The sequence below is a fragment of the Ciconia boyciana genome, chromosome 9 (assembly GCF_034638445.1).
Source record: "Ciconia boyciana chromosome 9, ASM3463844v1, whole genome shotgun sequence".
NCBI classification, from domain to species: Eukaryota; Metazoa; Chordata; class Aves; order Ciconiiformes; family Ciconiidae; genus Ciconia; species Ciconia boyciana.
In genome coordinates this window covers 7254223-7271397 of record NC_132942.1, presented here as the reverse complement: position 1 = coordinate 7271397, position 17175 = coordinate 7254223, and the positions used below count along the sequence as shown (strand labels likewise).

The following is a 17175-nucleotide window of genomic DNA, read 5'->3' as shown; positions in this document are numbered from 1 at the left end:
CGGAGCAACCCCGCCGGGCGCCCAGGGCCAGCCCCGGGGGCGGGCAGGCTGCGGCCGGGGGCCCTGCCCGCGGCTCGGGGGTGCAGAGCACCCTCTCCCGGCGCTGCCTGCGAGCAGCTGCGGGGACTTTTTTTTTTAAATTATTTTGTTTTTATTTTTTTCTGCCTGCCAGCCCCAGCTGGGGCGGCTCGTCCCGTCCCGTCCCGTCTCGCCCGGTCCCGCCCGGTCCCGCCGGGCAGCGGAAGCCGCTCGCCGGGGGATGCAGCACCCCGCGCCCCGCGGCTGAGCGGGCTCCCGGCCGGGGCTCCATGGGCTGCACCGGCAGCGCCCTGCGCTGCTGCCCCGCCGGCGGCAAGGTAGCGGCTGCGGGGGCTTGCTGGGCTGGGCTTGGGCTGGGCTTGGGCTGGGCTTCGCGTGGGGTCGGGGCTTCGCGTGGGGTCGCGGCTCGCGTGGGACCGTGTGCGTGTTGTCGGGGTTTGCATGGAGGTGGGGTTCGCCTGGGGCTGGGGTTTGCGTGGAGTCCTGCTTGCAGTGCTGGGGAGGGGGTGTGCTGGGGACACCCGGCGTGGGTCCCCCCCACGCCCCGGGGAGCAGCGGGGCTGGGCAGTGTGACTGGCTGTCCCCGGCTGCGTGTGACCCCACCGGCATTGTGGTGGGGAAGCCGGCACCGGGCATGGCGGGAGTTGGCAGCCACCTGCCCTGCTGCACCCTCCTGCACCCCTGCGGGCTCTCCCCCCACATCATGGAGGGGGACTAAACCAAAGGGGCCCATACTAAAGGAGGTGCAGCATCTGGGGTGGTAACGCCTGTTGGAAATGCTGGTCCCGTATAGGACAGGGATGGGCTCCCCCAGTCAGACCTCTGCCATCCTCCCACAGCATCCTCCCTTGTCCCCAAAGTCGTGTCCCTCCTTGTGCTGGGTCCCCCCTTGTGCCGAAGGCAATGTTGCTGGGGGGGAACGCTCTGAGTCCCCAGCAGATCTCGGTGCACTGCACTGAAGTGCTCTTCTGCAAGTTAAGGTCTAGAAATTATCTGCTGCTAATTATTACTATTTTTTGACGTGCTCATGCTGCCTTAGCGCCCCGCCATTGGCCTCAGGAGTTGTTTGTGAAGTCGGATGTGCTGTGCATACTGGTGTCGGTGGGTTGGTCACTGCAGGGTGGCAGGGGCAGGAGGAAAGTCGGAAAGGCCCCGCGGTGCTGGCGTGCCCCCCTGCACGGGTGGCCCTTTGCAGAGGCAGCTGTGAGAGCTCGGCCGCCTGGGACCATGCGGCCGAAGCGCAACCCGCTGCTGGGATGTGTGGGGGGAGCAGGCGTGGAGCTTGCACAGCCCCGGAGATAGCAAGTACCTTCATTTACAGCACTTGCAGGCTTGGCTGCTTCTCCATATCATGGAAAAAAACCCCACTCTTCTCTATGTCATAAGATCAGACGCTTCTGGGCTGGTTTGTGACTCTGAGAGCTCGCAAGAATGGGCATGGGACAGGGAGAAACGGCAGCCCCGAGGCCCCAGGTGTTGAGAGCCGCACGTTTACCGAAATGCGGAAATTTAAGTCAGAGTCATTTGCCCGCAGACGCCTCCCTTCCTGCACTTGCCCGCTCTCGAGCTCTTCTGCTCAGCCTTGCGGCGCTGCTCACCATGGTTTGTGCCCTACAAAACAGCCCTGCTGCTGTGACTAAGTTGCAAGTTAATCCCGAAAGCAGCACCTAAAATCCCCTTTATGGTAAAAAGGGGTAAGGGCAGGCATCAAGCCGCTCCTGCCCACGTTCTTGTGTCCAGGGTACCAAAAGGCGGGGTGGGAGACCTTCACCCTCCTGCTGCTGATGGGTGGACTTGCAGAGCTGGTCCCTTAGGGTTGCTTGGGGATGGGGGAGCCCTCAAACCCCAGGGGAGAGTCTGGGCAGACCCCAGGTGCACATCACGGGCTGGGGGCTGTCATGGGGCTGGGGGCTGCGGAGACTTTTGGGGCCGGTCCCAGGTTGGAGGTGACCTTGGGGAGCCCATGCCGGGCTGGGTCCAGTGGGTGGATGGCATACCAGGCGTGCTGCGTGCCCTGGGGGAGGCGGCTTGGCAGCCTTGTCCTTCCCATCACCGGTCTGCGGGCAGCAGGGCAATAAGGAGGCACGGGCGCAGGTGCCATGGCCAGAGCCCGGCCCTGAGCTGCGGGCATCATCCCCAGGGGTCCCTTTGCCTCCCAGCTCCATCCACCCGTGCTTGGCCGCTCGCCATTCAGCCATGCTCCCGGTGTGAGAGAGGCCAAGATGCCCTCCCGAAAGATCAGGGCTGAGGCTTGGCCACCTTCCAGGGCTGGGGTGAATTTATTTTGGAGATATAGGAACTATATGTAGCAGCAGGAGCCAGGGAAAGGTCAGGATGCAAAACTCGGGGCTGTCAACGGCATGAAGGGTTTGCGTACGGTCTGCGGCACAGATCTGACTGTACGAGAGGTGATAGCCATCTTGTAACACAACCATCGCCGGAGGAAAAACAGCAGCAGAGTCGAAGACAGGTCCCACAGACCTGTGCCAGCGTTGCTCTGGCAGCGCTGAGCATCTGCTGCAGGTGCCGGGCAGATTTTAGGGTCATGGGCCAAATCCTGGCCCCTTTCTCTACAGCCACAAAGCAAAACCTTGTCCCCAGGAGCAGAATCAGGATTTAAATGCTCATTTCCTGCCTCTTTGTGATTTCGTGCTGATGGTAACGTTGCATAGTTTAATTGCTTAACATACTTGTAAAACAGGAAAAGAGGAAGAAAAATACAGTACAAAACCCCACCTCACGCTAAAAGCTGAAGCAGAGGCTGCAGCCGACCCAGCTGCCCGCAGCTGCCTGCACCGTGCCGGCTGCCTCTGCATGGGTGCTCCCCACCGCTGGCACCTTTTGAGATGCCTCAGGTTCTGCTGGAAATCCCGATTAATCCATCCATAAACAGTTTTGCTCCAGACCATTAGAAATATTCAGTTCTAAGAATGTAGATACATTTTTTTTTTAATAGCTAGAAGGTATTTTTTGGCATGAGCCTCCTCAAAGCCAAAACCAGAGGTTTCCATCCTGAGACCTTACAGCATAAGCAGCGCTGCCAACGGCCTGCAACCTGTGGGACATTTTGGGCTGCTTCTTCCCTGGGTCAAAGCCCTTCCAGCTGGAGCAACTCCCAACCTGCTCCTTTCACACACAGTGCATACTGGGACTGTCTTCCAGCTCTCCAAAATGCGCCGGGCGATACCAGAGACGCGGGTGCCACGTGTTGCTCTGGAAGTGGCAGCAGAAGGTGCCTCTATATTTCAGTTAGTTTTCAGCCCTGTTTTGCTTTTCACCATGGCTTTGGCGGTGGAGCTCTCATCCCAAAGGACAATTGAGTGCTTAGGAGTAAAATTAGCTCCAGACACTATTTTAATTGCTCCTAGAGGTAGGAAGGGTGCCTTGCTCGTAGCCTCGGGGCAGGTATTTAGATTCGTCTGCTGTTGCTGGCATACCTCTTGCTCCCTTTAGCCATTTCTGAGTTCAGTGTAGTTGTCTCAAATCATCCTCCTTGAGTGGCCGAGGGGCTCCGAGGCCCCGTCCCACTGGGTTTGGGGCATGGGGGAGAGGTGAAAGTGCCTTGGATCCGTGCTGGGGACATTTCCCATGCTATGGGGGTGATCAGCCCTGGGCTCTCCATCCTTGGGCATGGCCTTCACCAGCGAGTGGGACGCATGCAGCGGAGGCGGCGTGGTTTGGGCAGGTGAGGTTTGGGCATCGCTCCTGGAGGAGGTACCAGCATCCAGCTCCCAGCAAGGCTCAGATCATCCAAAACCCTTGAGGGCTGTGTGACCCCACTGTGCAAGGACAGTCCCCCCGCACAGCCTTTGCTTTGTCGCAGTAAAACCGGGGGGAGGGAGGGGGTGTGTGTGTGCTTTTGAGGTTCCCGTGATGCCCCCAGGCTTGCAGAGCCCTGACTGCCTCATCCACCCACCTCCCACCAGACTCCAAAACCCAGCACGGGACACAGGGGGATGCACATCAGCATCAGATGGGTGCGGGGGGCAGGCTGGAGACCCTGGGGACCCTTTGCAGGCAGGCCTGCCGAGGCTTGATGGCATCCCGGGGCACCCCGCATTTGCAGGGCGAGCTGTGTCGACAACGAGATTAAACCCTGCGAATCCCGACCGCCTGGTGCCTCCTCGCCCTGCTGCTGGGCCATGTTCAACGCCACGGCTGCTCACGCCATAGAAGGGAAGATAAAGCCGTGGCTTCCCAGAGGCTCAGAGTTTTCCTCCAGCTTCAGAAGGGGGGCTGCAGGGGAGGCGGAGGCAGGGACGACTGTTTGCTTTGCCTCACTTTTTTCCCAAGCCAGGCTCCCTAATCTGGTCTGTATTTGGCCATGCCGCTGTGACAGCGGGGCCAAGACAGGGCGCAGCCAGCACAGCAGGATCCCCAGCACCCCACGGGCTGCAGGGCTGGTTTCATTAGGGACCGGTGTTCTTAGGGGCAGCTTTGCTGGGGGCTGGAGAGCAGCAACTTGTCTGCAGGTGGATTCCCTTGCCCACGGTGCATCCGCACCCCTGCCCAGAAGCATGACCCGGTGATGGGCATCAGGGGCAAGATTTGCCCCACACCAGGGAGGCCAAGCTGCAAGAGCAGGCAAGCTTTGCTTCTATCTTTCAGCAACAGATAAAAATATATCCATCTCCATTTTTTTTCCTTCTCCCTTCCAAGTGACTAAATTAAACCCATGCAGGGCTGGAAGGCATCCCACAGAGCAGTGCTGCTGAAGGCAGCTCCCGGCTCTGGGTTATATCAGCCCCGCGGCAGCAATGGGAGCATGCCGGAGTACATGGGGCTGAGCAGCACATTCCTGCGCTCCTGAGGTCATCGCTTGCGCCGCCGCCAGCCCTTGCCTGCTGCCAGCCGTGCACGGGGTCGGCATCGCCTCTGATTTATGGGTATTTTTCATTTCTCACTTCTGCTCCAGCACAGACTGTGTCAAAGCCCAGCTGTGTAAAGCACTGGCAGAGGGGTGTGTTTGGGGTGCTGCAAGGTGCCAGGGACCAGGCTGACCCTGAGCATCCCGGGGCAGCAGGGCCAGGGCAGGAGGAGGGTGGCAAGGAAGCGCCGGAGCCCTGCCAAGTGCTGCCTGCTCTCTCCCCCCAAATTTTTTGCTGCCAGTGCCTATTTTGCACCAGCACCATGTCAGGGGGGGTTGTGAGCATCCCCCAGGTTTTCCAGCCGGTGGCGAATGCCACGTGGCGAAGCATCCAGGGCGCAGGGAAACGGCACGAGCTCGGGGCTGCCTGCCAGGCAGCGCGTGTGCACCCGTGGGTGCTCAGGGCTGGCAGAGGGCAGGGGGTCGGGGAGGGACCACTGCTTCTCGAGCACCCGTGTTTTAGCAGGGCTGAAGCACGCTCAGCGCAGGGTGCCTGGCTGCAGGGTGTCCTCTGCCCACAGCCACCTGCCCCCTCTGTCCCCCCCTGCTCCAGCCCCCTCTCTCTCTGCCAGAGACAGCTAAAAGCCCAGCAGCAGAGGGACTCCCAGGAGCTCACGGCCTTGAAGACAGAGAACGGTGAGAAGAAAATGTGTGTCTCCCCCCGCACTGTGCTTTCTCAGTGTGATATTAAGAAAGCAGTAGGACAGACCCCATAGGACAGACCCCAGGGCAGCCAGCCTACACCGGGGCCGGGGAGGATGGGGATGATGGCTGCAGCCTCCACACGGCGCTGGTGCAGGCAGACGTGATGTCATCCCAGAGACGATGGCATCCCATCCTCTCAGGCAGACAGGTCGTCCCCAGGGCAGGAGGCCTGACGAGCTGTGTCCTCTCTGAACCTACGCCATCCCAATTAGTGCTAATTTGCACCAGGGAGATGGAGGGGAGGTATCTGTCCAGTGGGAAGAGGACAGGGGCTGAACCCAGGCCACTGCGCTGGCAGGTTGGCTGCCCAGGACATCCAAGCTGCCTGCTCAGCAGGATGCGGCCGGTGCTGTTTCAGCCACGTTTGCGTTGCAGCCAATGCCACCCTATTGCCTGAGGATGGGAAGGAGAAGGCAGCGCTGCGAGAGGAGCGGACGGAGAGCACGAGACTCCTCCAAGGCCAGGAGGAGGAGGAGGAGGAGCGGCTGCGGGATGCTGGCCAGGCAGGGACCACGAGAATTGCCCAGGACGTTAACATCCAGGTGGGTCGATAAGGCGAGTGCTGCTGGGGACAGCAGCCGGGCAGGGAGCGTGTGGCCAGCCAGGATCTCCCAGGCAGCGATCACGGACCTGGCACACTCTGGGCTGGGCTGTCCCGTTTTCAGGAGAAGGAAAGTTTTAGGAAGGGGTTAGGAAGCCTGGAGCAGTGCGGGTCTGGCAATGCGTCATGGGGCGCAGGGAGGGCCAGAGAATCCCTTACGCCAGGTCAGACACATAGGGTTTGTCATCTCGCTGCTTCCCAGGTGGAAAAGGGAAAAGACCTGGAGCTGGAGGAGCAGTTCGATGCCCTGAGGAGGGAGCACACGGAGACCCTGCAAGGTGCGTGCCAGGAGAGCAGGGCTCCCTGCAGCCCCCCGCCCGCTCCCCCCCACTGCCGGTGCCCCTCCAGCTTCATGCGGGGTCGTGGGGATGCTGCCCCCCTGCTCCCCAGCACTGTGGGGCTCAGGTGGGGCTCGCTGCCCAAATGCCCCCGCACTGGTGATGCTCAGTTCACGTCCCCCCTGCAGAGCTCCAGAGAGCGCATGAGCAGGAGAAGCTGCTGCTGGCAGAGTCCCACCACAGGTCCCAGGCGGCCTTACAGGTACCCGTGGAGAAATATGTGGGGAGAGGGTGCTCGTGAAGGGCTTGAGGACCGTCTGCTGGCTCTGCCATGGTGCCCTGAGCTCCTCAGTGGCCATCTCAGTCCCTGGTGTGCCTGGGGACCACGTAGGCTCTTCCAGCCCTGGGGTTATCGAGGTGCCATAGCCCAGCAGTGCCCCTGCTCAGGAAGAAATCCCAGACACCTCCCATCCTGCTTCTTCCCCGGCTGCCCTAGGAGACGATCGAGGCGCTGAATTCCCAGCTGAAGTCCTTCCAGGAGAGGATGAAGCGGGTGGAGGAGTCACTCTTGAGCACAGACTACAAGAAGCACATCCAGGTACAGGGAGATGCGGGACCGGTGGCCTCTGTAGGGGGGTGTCAGGGAGGGGACCTGCTCCAGGGTGCTGGCCCATAGCCAGGGGTGCTTCTCCAATGGACCCTGAGAGCAGGGGATGGGGGGCTGGAGCCGGGGGGGGGGCACAGGACAGCTTAAGAGGGGAGCGAAGCCCCATCCCTGGGAGGTGCATGGGCTGTTAGCGTCCCTTAAACATAAGCGATGGGTGAAATGTGGTGTCTTGTGGGTACAAACCCATCCTGGGCCATGCAGGACCCCAGCCAAGAGCACTGGCCTGCTGGGGTCATGCGTGGAGGGGTGAACTGTGGCAGATGCCCCAAGTGCCCACCCCGCTGCAGCTGCCGCATCCCCTGTGCCCCACAGGAGCACGGGAGCCCCAGCCCCTTCTGGGAGCAGGAGCTGGAGAGCCTGCACTTCGTCATCGAGATGAAGAACGAGCACATCCACAGCCTGGACAAGAGGCTGCTGAACCTGGAGACTGTGGTGGGTTCAAAGGGGGAGTTGCAGGTGGGCTTTCCTCTTTCCATCTCTTCTCCCCACCTAAATCCCATCCAGCAATTGCAGCTGAAGTGGAGCTGGATGGAGCCTAGTGGGCTCAGAGTGGGGAAAGGACGTGGGTGCAATGCCACCATGCTCCCACCAAGCCAGCCTTCCCCCCAGGATGGGGCAGCGGGGAGGTCAGAGGCGCTTTCCGGCTCCCTCCTCACCCTTGTGTCCCCCTTCCAGGCGGAGAGGAACCTTCTGCTGGAGGAGAAGGTGAAGACCCTCCAGCAAGAGAACGAGGACCTGCAGGTTCGCACTCAGAACCACTTGGTCATGGCGAGGTAAGTGCTGGTCCCACACGTCCACCAGCTCCCCAGTGCGCGGTGGCAGGGTGACAGCAGTTGCAGGTGGCATCTCCAGTGAGAGGAGAGATGGCAGCGGAGGGAGGGAATACACTGCAGCCTGCGGTGCCACCAGGCGCTTTGTGGGGAGCAGAGGGGGCTCGCGGGCGCTTTGCCCAGCGGCTCCGGCAGCACATGCCATTTGCCCGCAGGCAGCTGTCGGAGGAGCTCCTGGCCGCCCGCGGGGCCCTGGAGAAGGAGTCGCAGCTGCGGGAGCAGGCTCACCACGAGAAGGAGGAGCTGCTGTACCGTGTGCTCAATGGGGGGGACGGCTCCCCCTTCCCCATCGCTGCCGGCGAGGTGCCCCTCATCGCCACGTAGCACGCCGCCGACCGGCACCGCATGCTGCCGGGGGGGGCTGTCGGGGCTTTCCTCTGGGCGTGGGAGCCCAGGGCTGCTCTCACAAGTGCCCCTGCTGCCAGGGCAGGCCCCTGGGGCGGCCGAGCCCTCGGGGTGGCCCTGCCCGACCGGGGCGATGGAGCATTTCACAGGACACTTGCGCCTGCCTTTCCCCAGCCCATGCGGGGCTGCAGGGGGTCCCTGGCCACCCACCTGTGCCATCCCTGCACCCCTTCCTCTGGTGGGAGGCTGTGGGGGCCTTTCTGGGAGTAAAAGAGGTCAGCCAGGACACACAGACATGCATTGGGCTGGATCCGACCCAGCACTTGGCTCTGAGCATAACCAACATCAGTGCTGCCCCGGGGGCACGGAGGTGAGGAAGACGAGGCGGTCACTGGAATGGTACGGGGACAAGCATCGGGAGGATGAGGAGGGCGCTGGGGACATGGTGGTGTTAAGGTACCTCACTCCCTGGGGAGCATCCCTGGGAAGTGCATGGCCAAGCCCAGGGCTGAGCCATGGAGGCTTTCACAGGGCGGCAGCAAAGGGCGGGAGGGATGGGTGCAGCCAGGTGTATCTACCACCTCTGGCACTGCCCTTGCCACAGACCATATCAACCTGTCCTGTTTTGGGGCTCAGCCTCCTGCTGACGCTGCTCCGAGCCAATGCCACCCAATCCTGCCATTTCCAGTGAAAGCAGGGCTTCCCCTGCCCAGGACCTGCCTCGCTCCCTGGGGAGGGCGGCCAGGCAGGGCTCCCACCCGTGCCCTCCTCTCCCCATCGCCTCCTCCATCTTCAGCAAATGGCTCCCAGAGGTTGCTCCTGCGACCCAGCTGTGCCTCCGCTGACCGCCACACGGACACCAAGCCCTCTTTGTCCCCGCTGCCCATCAGCAGCACCACCAGCCCCATCTTCTCCCCTGAAGCTGTGCAGAGGCTGCGTGCCCGGAGGTGCACATCTGGGGAGCAGAGCATCCTCCCGAGGGGGAGCAGGCTTCAGCGGTGGCTGCCAGCAGGTCACGTCCCTCCCTGCTCTGAGCCAGCACGTCCCCATCGGGGAAGATGCTGCCAGCATGGCTGTGGGGCTGCGGCTCAGGGCTGGATGCACACAAGCACTTTCCGCTGGGTGCACGAGTGTGGTGGGACAGTCACTGCCCTGGGGGCTGTCACTGGCCTGTCCCCTCCCCAGGGCTCTTTAGCCGGGGGGGGGGTGTCTGTGCGTGTGTGTATGTGTGTGCACCAGGCCAATGTGCTACTGGCTGTAACAATTACAAGTCTCTAAGAAGCAGCAGCCTCAAGAATCCCATGTCAGTGGTTCTGGGGACCGGTGCAGGAACATCTCGCAGTGGAGCCGTGTGCCCCGCACCTGGGGCAGGGGGAGAACGGGGAGGGGTGGGAGCAGGGGCCACGAAGCCACAACAAGGAAGCTCCAGAGGAGGCCCCTGCTGCCGGTCCCCCTTTTCCTGCTCCTTCCCTTGTTTAATTCATTTCAATGGGCTCCCAGCACAGGGCAGACCCCAACCCTCCTAGCCCTGCCAAGCCAGCAGGGCCACTGCAACAGCCGCATCCGTCCTTTGTGCTGATCCTTATCGCAGAAAATATTGGCTGAATGAGGCAGCCAGGAAGGCAACACAGATGTAGGGTCCAGCTCTCACCCGAGCACCTCCACGGGGTGCCCAGGGTGGGAAATGGGGGTGCCTGTTGTGTCAGAGCAGTGTCCCCCCAGGGCACCCACTGCTCCCTGCATCCCCACTGCTCCCCGCATCCCCACTGCTCCGGGGACGGGTGGTGGGGCAGCCTCCAGCTTTGCACAGCAACCTCAGGTGCTGTAGCACCAAAGCAGGGGAAATGGGGCAGGTTGCTGCCCCAGCAAATCCTGCCTAGCTGTGGTTGAAGGGGGCAGGATCTCTGGGCAAAAGGAGATGAGGCTGGTGGGGTCTGGCATCCTGCGCTGGGCACCTGGTACCACGTCCCACTGCCCCAAAGGCAGATCCTCTGTGGGACCTGGAGGAATGTGCCCGGCTCTGGGAAAGGGGAGTGCTGGGAACCGAGGAGGAAGAATAAATGAGTCCAGAAAAGGACTTTCCCATGGTAAGGAGGAAAAAGCCCAGCCCAGGCAGTGCCTTGGCAGTCATGGGGGTACAGGCAGGTCAGCCCTGCCGGCCTCGGGGTGCCACGGCAGCATGGAGGGTCAGGGCAGCACGAGAAGTCACCACTCCACTCTGCCGTGAGCAGCTGAGAGGCCAGGGTGGGCGAGGGGATGGGGGGAAGTTGGGGGGCTGCAGGGAGAGGTTTCAACGGGAAAAAAAACCACCAAAACCAAAACCAACGCAATAACAGCAGCAAAAACACTTGTCGGCTTTATCCTCTCCAAACAAAACTCCTTCGGCAGGCTGCTCACCGTGAGGATTCAGGTTGCTCGGGGAGGTTCACCAGACTCAGGAGAAAACAGCTCCTGCGGCTCGTGCAGGGCTGTGCCCCTCCGCGGGATGGGACCTTCAGCCCAAAGGGCCTCTTTGCCCCCCAGACACAGGGTGGAGGGAGCCAGGCGCTCAGGGACCAGCCTGTCTCCTTTTATTGCCCCGGAGCAGATGGGCACCGCACGGTCCCGCAGGGCTCTGGGGCCGTCTCCCTGGCCGTGCCTCCCGGTGGCTCCCGGGGGGCTGCCCCTTTGGGCTGGCGGCTCTCGGCGCTGTGCCGGATCCCGTAGCCAAAGTAAATGAGGAAACCTGGGAGCGGGCAGAATACGGTGGGGGGGGTTCTCTCTCTTCCCTCCCCTCCCAGCCACAAAGTTCCCACTCCTTTGGGCCACACATCAGAGGATGGGGTGCTCCTGCCACCCTTTGACATGGAAGTTCAGCATCTCCTCCATCCACCCACCACTGCTCCGCAGCCAGCATTAATGCCACAGGCTCTCAAACCACCTATGCTTCACCCAAAGAGGTTGCCACCAGCTCCAGGACCTTGAGGGTGGCCAGGCTTACCGATGGCCATCCAGAGCAGGTACTGCAGCCAGGCGGCTGCGCTGAGCCGGGCCATCAGGACGCTGTTGATGGTGATGCTGAGGAGCGGCAGGAAGGGCAGGCAGGGAACCTGCAGGGACCAAGCACAAGGCAACAGGGTCATGCCTTCGCCCAGAGGCACCGATCGGCGCACGGGCAGGGTCTTCACAGCCCACTTGGGCTCTCTGCTGCGTTGGCTCATCGCCAACAGGCGAGGGGAAGCCCAGCCATTGGGCTGTGAGGCTTGGAGACCTAAGCTGGGACTGCAGCCTGTGCTGGAGAGGGATGCTCGTGGAGGGTGGTTTGGTTGACAGCTCCTGCACCGGGGCAGGAGGTGCTGCGGGATTTAAGGGGAGGCAGTAAACCACCGGCAAAACCAATCCAGGGTGTCAGGACTGGGTTTCTTTTTACTGAAGAGCAGCTCTGATTCGTGCCACAAGCACTGGGCTCAGTGGGGGCTGCAGGAGGTGCCCCTGTGGCCTGCGAGACGCGGGGTGAACAACCAGGCAGCCCTCACAGTCCCTATGGAGAACCCCGTGAGCTGCCTGATGCCTCCAACAGCGCTTTGTGCAACATGGATGCAGCAGGTCTGCCTGTCCTGAAGCAGAGGGAACACCTCCCGATGCAACGTAACCCTTTCCCCATGGGGCTGCAGCACTTGCCTCCTCTCCATTCCCCAGGTCCTTCTCCCTGGGGATGGTCCCCGAGAGCCAGGCCGTGTGCTCACCATGAAGGATGCTCTCTCCCGGCTCTGAGGCTGCCTCCAGATGAGTAGAGTTGCCACCAGCATCCCCAGGAGAGGCAGAGCCAGAGCGGCGATGCACCAGGCACCCCCGGCCCGGAGGCAGGGCAGCCTGGCACTGCTCACCCAGCTCACGGCGCAGACCAGGGCGGCTGCGGAGGGACCACGGCAGCGTGTCAGGGCAGCGCTTCCCTGGGCTGAGCCCTTCCCTCTCCCGGGGTGCCGCACCCAAGGTTGCCATGGCAGGAGAGACAAAGGACAACCAGGGGACGGGGCTGGGTGGCTTGTCATGGTGGGTTTAGCTTTTCTCTCCAGACAGCCCTGGAAGCAGAGGGAGCGGGAGGTTTTCCGAGGCCCCAGCAGGTCAACCAGCTGTGCGGCAGTCGGGAGAGGGCAGGAGGGAGCCAGGCAGGCCCTGCCTGCGTCCCGCTGCCGGGTGGTTTTCAGCGAGCAGGAACCTGCCAGCCTGTGCTACAGCAGCAATGTCCCTGTGGGTCCCCCCCATGCCGGCTCCTCCATCCATCCATCCATCCATCCTCCTCCCAAGCCCATCCATCACTCCCGGGCGTACCTATGGCTGTCAGAGCCCAGGCCACCACAGCAGAAGAGCACGGGGTGGGATGTGGAGGCAGACGGAGGAGATCGTCCCACCAGAGCTGCACAGCCGGGACCTTCCCTGCAGGAGTGTCCTGAGCGCTGGGTTCAGGCCGATACCTGAGGAGCAGGTACTGGACATCAAGGCATGTCAGCGTGCACCTGCAGTGCACCAAGGCCAGTGCCTTGCCCCGGGCATGGCCAACACCAGAAGCTGGGTGAGCCCCATCCCCTGTCCCCAGCAGTCTCACCTGAGCAGCAGCACACAGCCAGCCACCAGCGAGTAGGCCAGCAGCGTGCCGATGGACATCATGTCAACCAGGGCTTTCAGGTCGAAGAGAAGGGCCAGGAGAGCTGCGGGGATGAAAAGCCCTTTCAGCCTCCCGGCAGAGCTGGCAGCACTGCTGCTGTGCCCATCTCAGCCATGCTCTCCTTCTGCCTCCCCAGGTCCCCTTGACACCCTCTGCAACAGGACTCAAGCACCTCGATGAGCTGGTGATTAGTGCAAAGCATCCTGCCACCTCCTGCCTGGCAGCTCAGAGAGGCTGAACTGGTGTCCGGGACAGCAACGAGGCCAAATGGTCCTCACCCACAGCAAGGAGACCTCTCTCTGGGTGGAGAGATATTGCTCAAACAGCTACTGGCAAGCTAGGGGGTCTGTGTTGTCCTGCTGAAAGAGGACATCCACCAAGCCCTGCTCAAGGTTAAGGAGTAACCCAATTGCTCACCCACCTGCTACTCCTCCAGACACCAGCGTTGCCACCACCGGGCACTGACGGCAACTAACTTTGGCCAGAGGTTTGAAGAGGAGCCCGTCTCGAGCCATTGCATACAGGATCCGTGGCATGGGGAACATAGAGCCCAGGAGGCTGCAGAGAGGGGAGGAGATGGGGGAGAAGAGGGCAGGAATCCAGCAGATGCCATCCTGCCTTTTGCTCCTCCTTGGGTGCCAAGGGAGGTCCCGTTCATCTGTACAGTCCATGACCTTCTCAAGACCACGCTGACAAGACCATCACCTCCCTCACCATCAGATGAGAGACAGTATCAGGGAAGTGATGTCTGCAGGTCACTGGGAGCCCTGTGCACATCGAGACATCCCAGCCTGCTCCTGTGGTCACGGTGCCACCAAACACCTAACCACTTCTGCCAACTTCGGGCTATAAGTGGCATGCCAAGGGGTTTGGTTGCTCTCCTTGATCAGGAGAGGCTAGGCTGGGAGCAACGGGGTTTGTGAGCAAGGGCTGAGGGATTTTGGCCGAGCAGGGCAGTCAGAAGGAAGGGGTTGGGGATAGCTCCTGCATGTGTTACAGCTCCAATGCAACCTTGCTCTGAGCCACAGAGCTGCTGTCAGGGGCCGCCCCTCACCTTGTCGTCAGGGCGCACAGTGACCCCACAGCTACAGCGTGCTTTGCACTGCTCCAGCCAACGTATTCAAAAGCCACTGGGAGTGGGCTCATGGTGTCCAGGAGGTAGTAGGGCATCATCAGGGTGAGGGCAGCAGACACCCCAAAGTACGCGAGGAAGCAGATGAGGAGGCAGAGGACGATGCCTATGGGGATGGATCTCTGCGGGTCCCTCACTTCTTCCCCTGGGAAGGACAAGCTCAGCTGTAAAAACAGATGCTCATGTAATATCCGGTATCCCCCCACAAGAGAGGACACAGAGGCCTTCCAGCAAGGACCACTAGACCTCCCAGGCTTCAAGGTTATGGGGATAGGGACTGTCTCTGCTTCAGGATTAGCCCAGTCATGCCACATGGACTCTTATAGTTCCTCCTCTGAGTGCGGAGGGCAGGAGAGAGCGGCTGCGGCACAGAGCCAGCAACGTGCCCATTCCCAGCCCAGCCCTACACCAGCTCCCGGGGCCGCGGGGACAATGACTGCCACGGCACCCCCGCCTGCAGGGGAAGGTCCCGCCGGCGTATCTCCCCACCTCACTTACCCATGGTAGCGATGCAGTCAAATCCAACAAAGGCATAGAAACAGGCAGAGGCTCCAGCCAAGATCCCGGTGAAACCGTAGGGCATGAAGCCTCCCACCCCAAAGGCACTGGTCATGTTGTCGGCCATGGACTGGTTCCTGGGAGGAGGAGGAAGAGTCAGGCAGTGCAGAGGGGTCAGTGCAATGGGGTGCCAGGATGGGGCCAGGCTGAACAGCCCATCCAACCTGCTCACCCCTCCAGCATCAACCCAGCAGGGCTTAGGACTTTGGCTCTTTGACACATTGCCAAAAGGGCAGGGAGAAATGGGATAAAGTGGGATTTCCTGAGATAACGTGTTAGGGGGATGACCCAGCCATCCCCATCGCCCGCTGAAGGCAGCGCAGGCAGAGTGGTGCCCCTCATACCAAGCCTCATGGGCAGCTGCCCGTGGCAGGTCACCCTCCCCGAGCTTCCAGTTGCTCAGGTTGCCTTTGATGAAGCCGCTCACTGTGACGAAGAGCAGGACAAGCACGTTGAGAGCTGTGAAGGCTTTATTGACCATGGTGGACTCCTTCACTCCAAAGGAAAGAAGCCCTGGGGACGAAAAGAGCAAAACTGGCCGAGCCCCCTGGTTGACACCAGGCCCAGGGGAGACATTACTGGAGAGGGTGGAAAAGGGGTGACAGCGGTAGAGTCAGGAGGATCTGCAGATTTCCCCAGATTCCCCTTGTATTCCACATTCTTTGCTCAGGGAAATGGCAAAGCCTCAGAGGGGTCAGACCATCCTGAAGAGCCCATGGTGGGGTGAGGAGCTCATCCTACATGATGGAGAGTGGCACGGGGGGAGGCATCCTACCTGCCAGCAGGACCACCAGGCCAGCAGCAAAGGCGTCCGGGTGCTCTGCCAGCCCCACAGAGCTCATGGCCGCATGAGCACCCAAAAACCTCCCCATCTTCTTGCCGAGGAGCTGGTCAAAGGTAGCGCTCCAGGCCCGGGCAACGCTGGCAGTACCTGGGGAGAGGTGGCAGCTGGTGCAGCGATGGTGGCCCTGTGGAGTCTGGGAATGACACCCAGCAAAGCCACCAATGCAAAGCAAAGGTGGAGGGATCAAAAGGGCCTTATACCGATGACATAGGACAGCAGCAGATTCCACCCAGCAATGAACGCCCACAGCTCGCCCACTGTCACGTAGCTGTAGAGATAGGCAGACCCGGCCAGGGGCACACGGGCCCCGAATTCGGCGTAGCACAGCCCTGCCAGAGCAGACACCATGGCTGCAATCAGGAAAGAAAGGACGATGCTCGGACCAGAGCTGGTCTTAGCCACTTCTCCTGCCAGGACGTAGACGCCAGCCCCCAGCGTGCTGCCCACTCCCAAGGTGACGAGGTCCATGGTGGAGAGGCAACGGCGAAGGCTGGAGCCCTCCAAGCCGGCCGGGACTCGCTTTCTGCGGCAAAGCATCTTCGAAACAGAGAGCAGGCAGCCCCAGCACGGCATCTGCGGGAGACGAAAGCAGCAGGCGTAAGGATGCTGCTGCCCTACGGGCACTGCCCTGGGGATGTGACCCAAACCCAGCCTGAACGTTTTCCTTGCAGCTCCCACCATCCACACGGTGCTTTCTGGACTCCCTGGGTGCTCCCTGTTTTCTGTCTCTGCCAGAAAAGCAGCCCATTTTGGAGCAAGATGGGGCTAAAGTGTCTGCTTTGCTCTCTCATCCCCGGTGAGAAGTGGAGCAACGCATGATTGGGGTTTGCTGGGCTGCATCCAATTCGTGTTATGGTGGGAGGGGAGAAAGATACCTGCTTGTCCCCCTGCCAGCTCAGAAAGTCCTATTGCTCCAGCAGCATCCCCAGCAGGGACGCACAGCCAGCATTGTCCCAGCTTTGACACTGACACTATTTGAAATGCAGAAACTGGGCTAGACAAAGAGGGATGGGAGATACCCTGCTCCTGGAGCAGCCGTTGGCCTTCAAGTGCACCAGGGAGGACCTATCTGCTCAGCTGAAGATGCTCTCACAGCACCTGTAGCTGTGGGTCAACGGCGCAGCTCAGAGACCGGGTCCCCTGGGCCATCAGCCCCTACAGTAGTACTGTGGCTTGCTCAGGTCACCGATGGGTATGTCAGCCCAGCAGAAACCCTGAATTGTGTGATATTTGCGCTTGGGGCGAGTGAGGTGCTTGGTATGGCATGCCTGAGATTTGTGTGCCTTCCCCCATCCTGCCCGTCCTTCCCCAGGAGCTCCCAGGACCGGAGAAAGGGGGGCTGCATGCCTCCACATCCACACGGTGCTGCCAGGACCTCCACGTTACCTCGCACCAAAGCAAAGTCCATGCTGCACGCTTCAAATCCCATAATCTGCTACTTACAGGGCCGGGGACCTGGCTGGAAACCCTGCCCACTGACAGGTCCCAGAAGCACCGGGGATCACAGGGCCATGTGGTCCCTGCTGCGGCGTGGAGCCCTGAGGGGACAGGGACCGCCCTGACCCACGGGATGGGGAGCTGTAAGCCCTTGTGGCACAGGGAGCCCCGGCCTCCAGGACAATTGCTGTGTCTCCTGGGGGCTGGAGAGCCCCTGCCCAAGGCCA

General features: G+C 61.4%; 2 protein-coding genes across 2 annotated transcripts; one reads left to right on the top strand and one right to left on the bottom strand.

Moving 5' to 3' along the window:
- Positions 1–64: 64 nt before the first annotated feature.
- CCDC69 (coiled-coil domain containing 69) lies at positions 65–9578 on the top strand. The gene is made up of 9 exons (XM_072872313.1): positions 65–356; positions 5479–5542; positions 5987–6153; positions 6415–6490; positions 6679–6752; positions 6987–7088; positions 7470–7589; positions 7833–7930; positions 8143–9578. The coding sequence occupies exons 1-9, from the start codon at positions 309–311 to the stop codon at positions 8309–8311; spliced, it is 918 nt and encodes a 305-aa protein (XP_072728414.1). The 5' UTR covers positions 65–308; the 3' UTR covers positions 8312–9578.
- Positions 9579–9596: 18 nt separating this feature from the next.
- On the bottom strand, positions 9597–16084 carry LOC140656843 (cationic amino acid transporter 2-like). The gene is made up of 13 exons (XM_072873031.1): positions 15712–16084; positions 15443–15598; positions 15012–15180; positions 14608–14744; positions 14032–14254; positions 13399–13535; positions 12918–13020; positions 12644–12786; positions 12058–12224; positions 11313–11421; positions 10928–11057; positions 10667–10746; positions 9597–9694 (listed from the first exon to the last, which is right to left on the bottom strand). Exons 1-13 carry the CDS (start codon positions 16082–16084, stop codon positions 9597–9599), a joined length of 2025 nt encoding a protein of 674 aa, XP_072729132.1.
- Between the last annotated feature and the right edge of the window lie 1091 nt (positions 16085–17175).

Coding starts and splice junctions, on each gene's coding strand:
- LOC140656843 (XM_072873031.1), bottom strand. CDS start 16,084: ATGCCGTGCTGGGGCTGCCTGCTCTCTGTTTCGAAGATGCTTTGCCGC. Junction 13,021..13,398: donor GGTGTCTGGAGGAGTAGCAG/GTGGGTGAGCAA, acceptor TCATCCCCGCAG/CTCTCCTGGCCCTTCTCTTC. Junction 11,058..11,312: donor CCTGCTCTGGATGGCCATCG/GTAAGCCTGGCC, acceptor GCCCGCTCCCAG/GTTTCCTCATTTACTTTGGC.
- CCDC69 (XM_072872313.1), top strand. CDS start 309: ATGGGCTGCACCGGCAGCGCCCTGCGCTGCTGCCCCGCCGGCGGCAAG. Junction 6,491..6,678: donor GCACACGGAGACCCTGCAAG/GTGCGTGCCAGG, acceptor TCCCCCCTGCAG/AGCTCCAGAGAGCGCATGAG. Junction 7,089..7,469: donor ACTACAAGAAGCACATCCAG/GTACAGGGAGAT, acceptor TGTGCCCCACAG/GAGCACGGGAGCCCCAGCCC.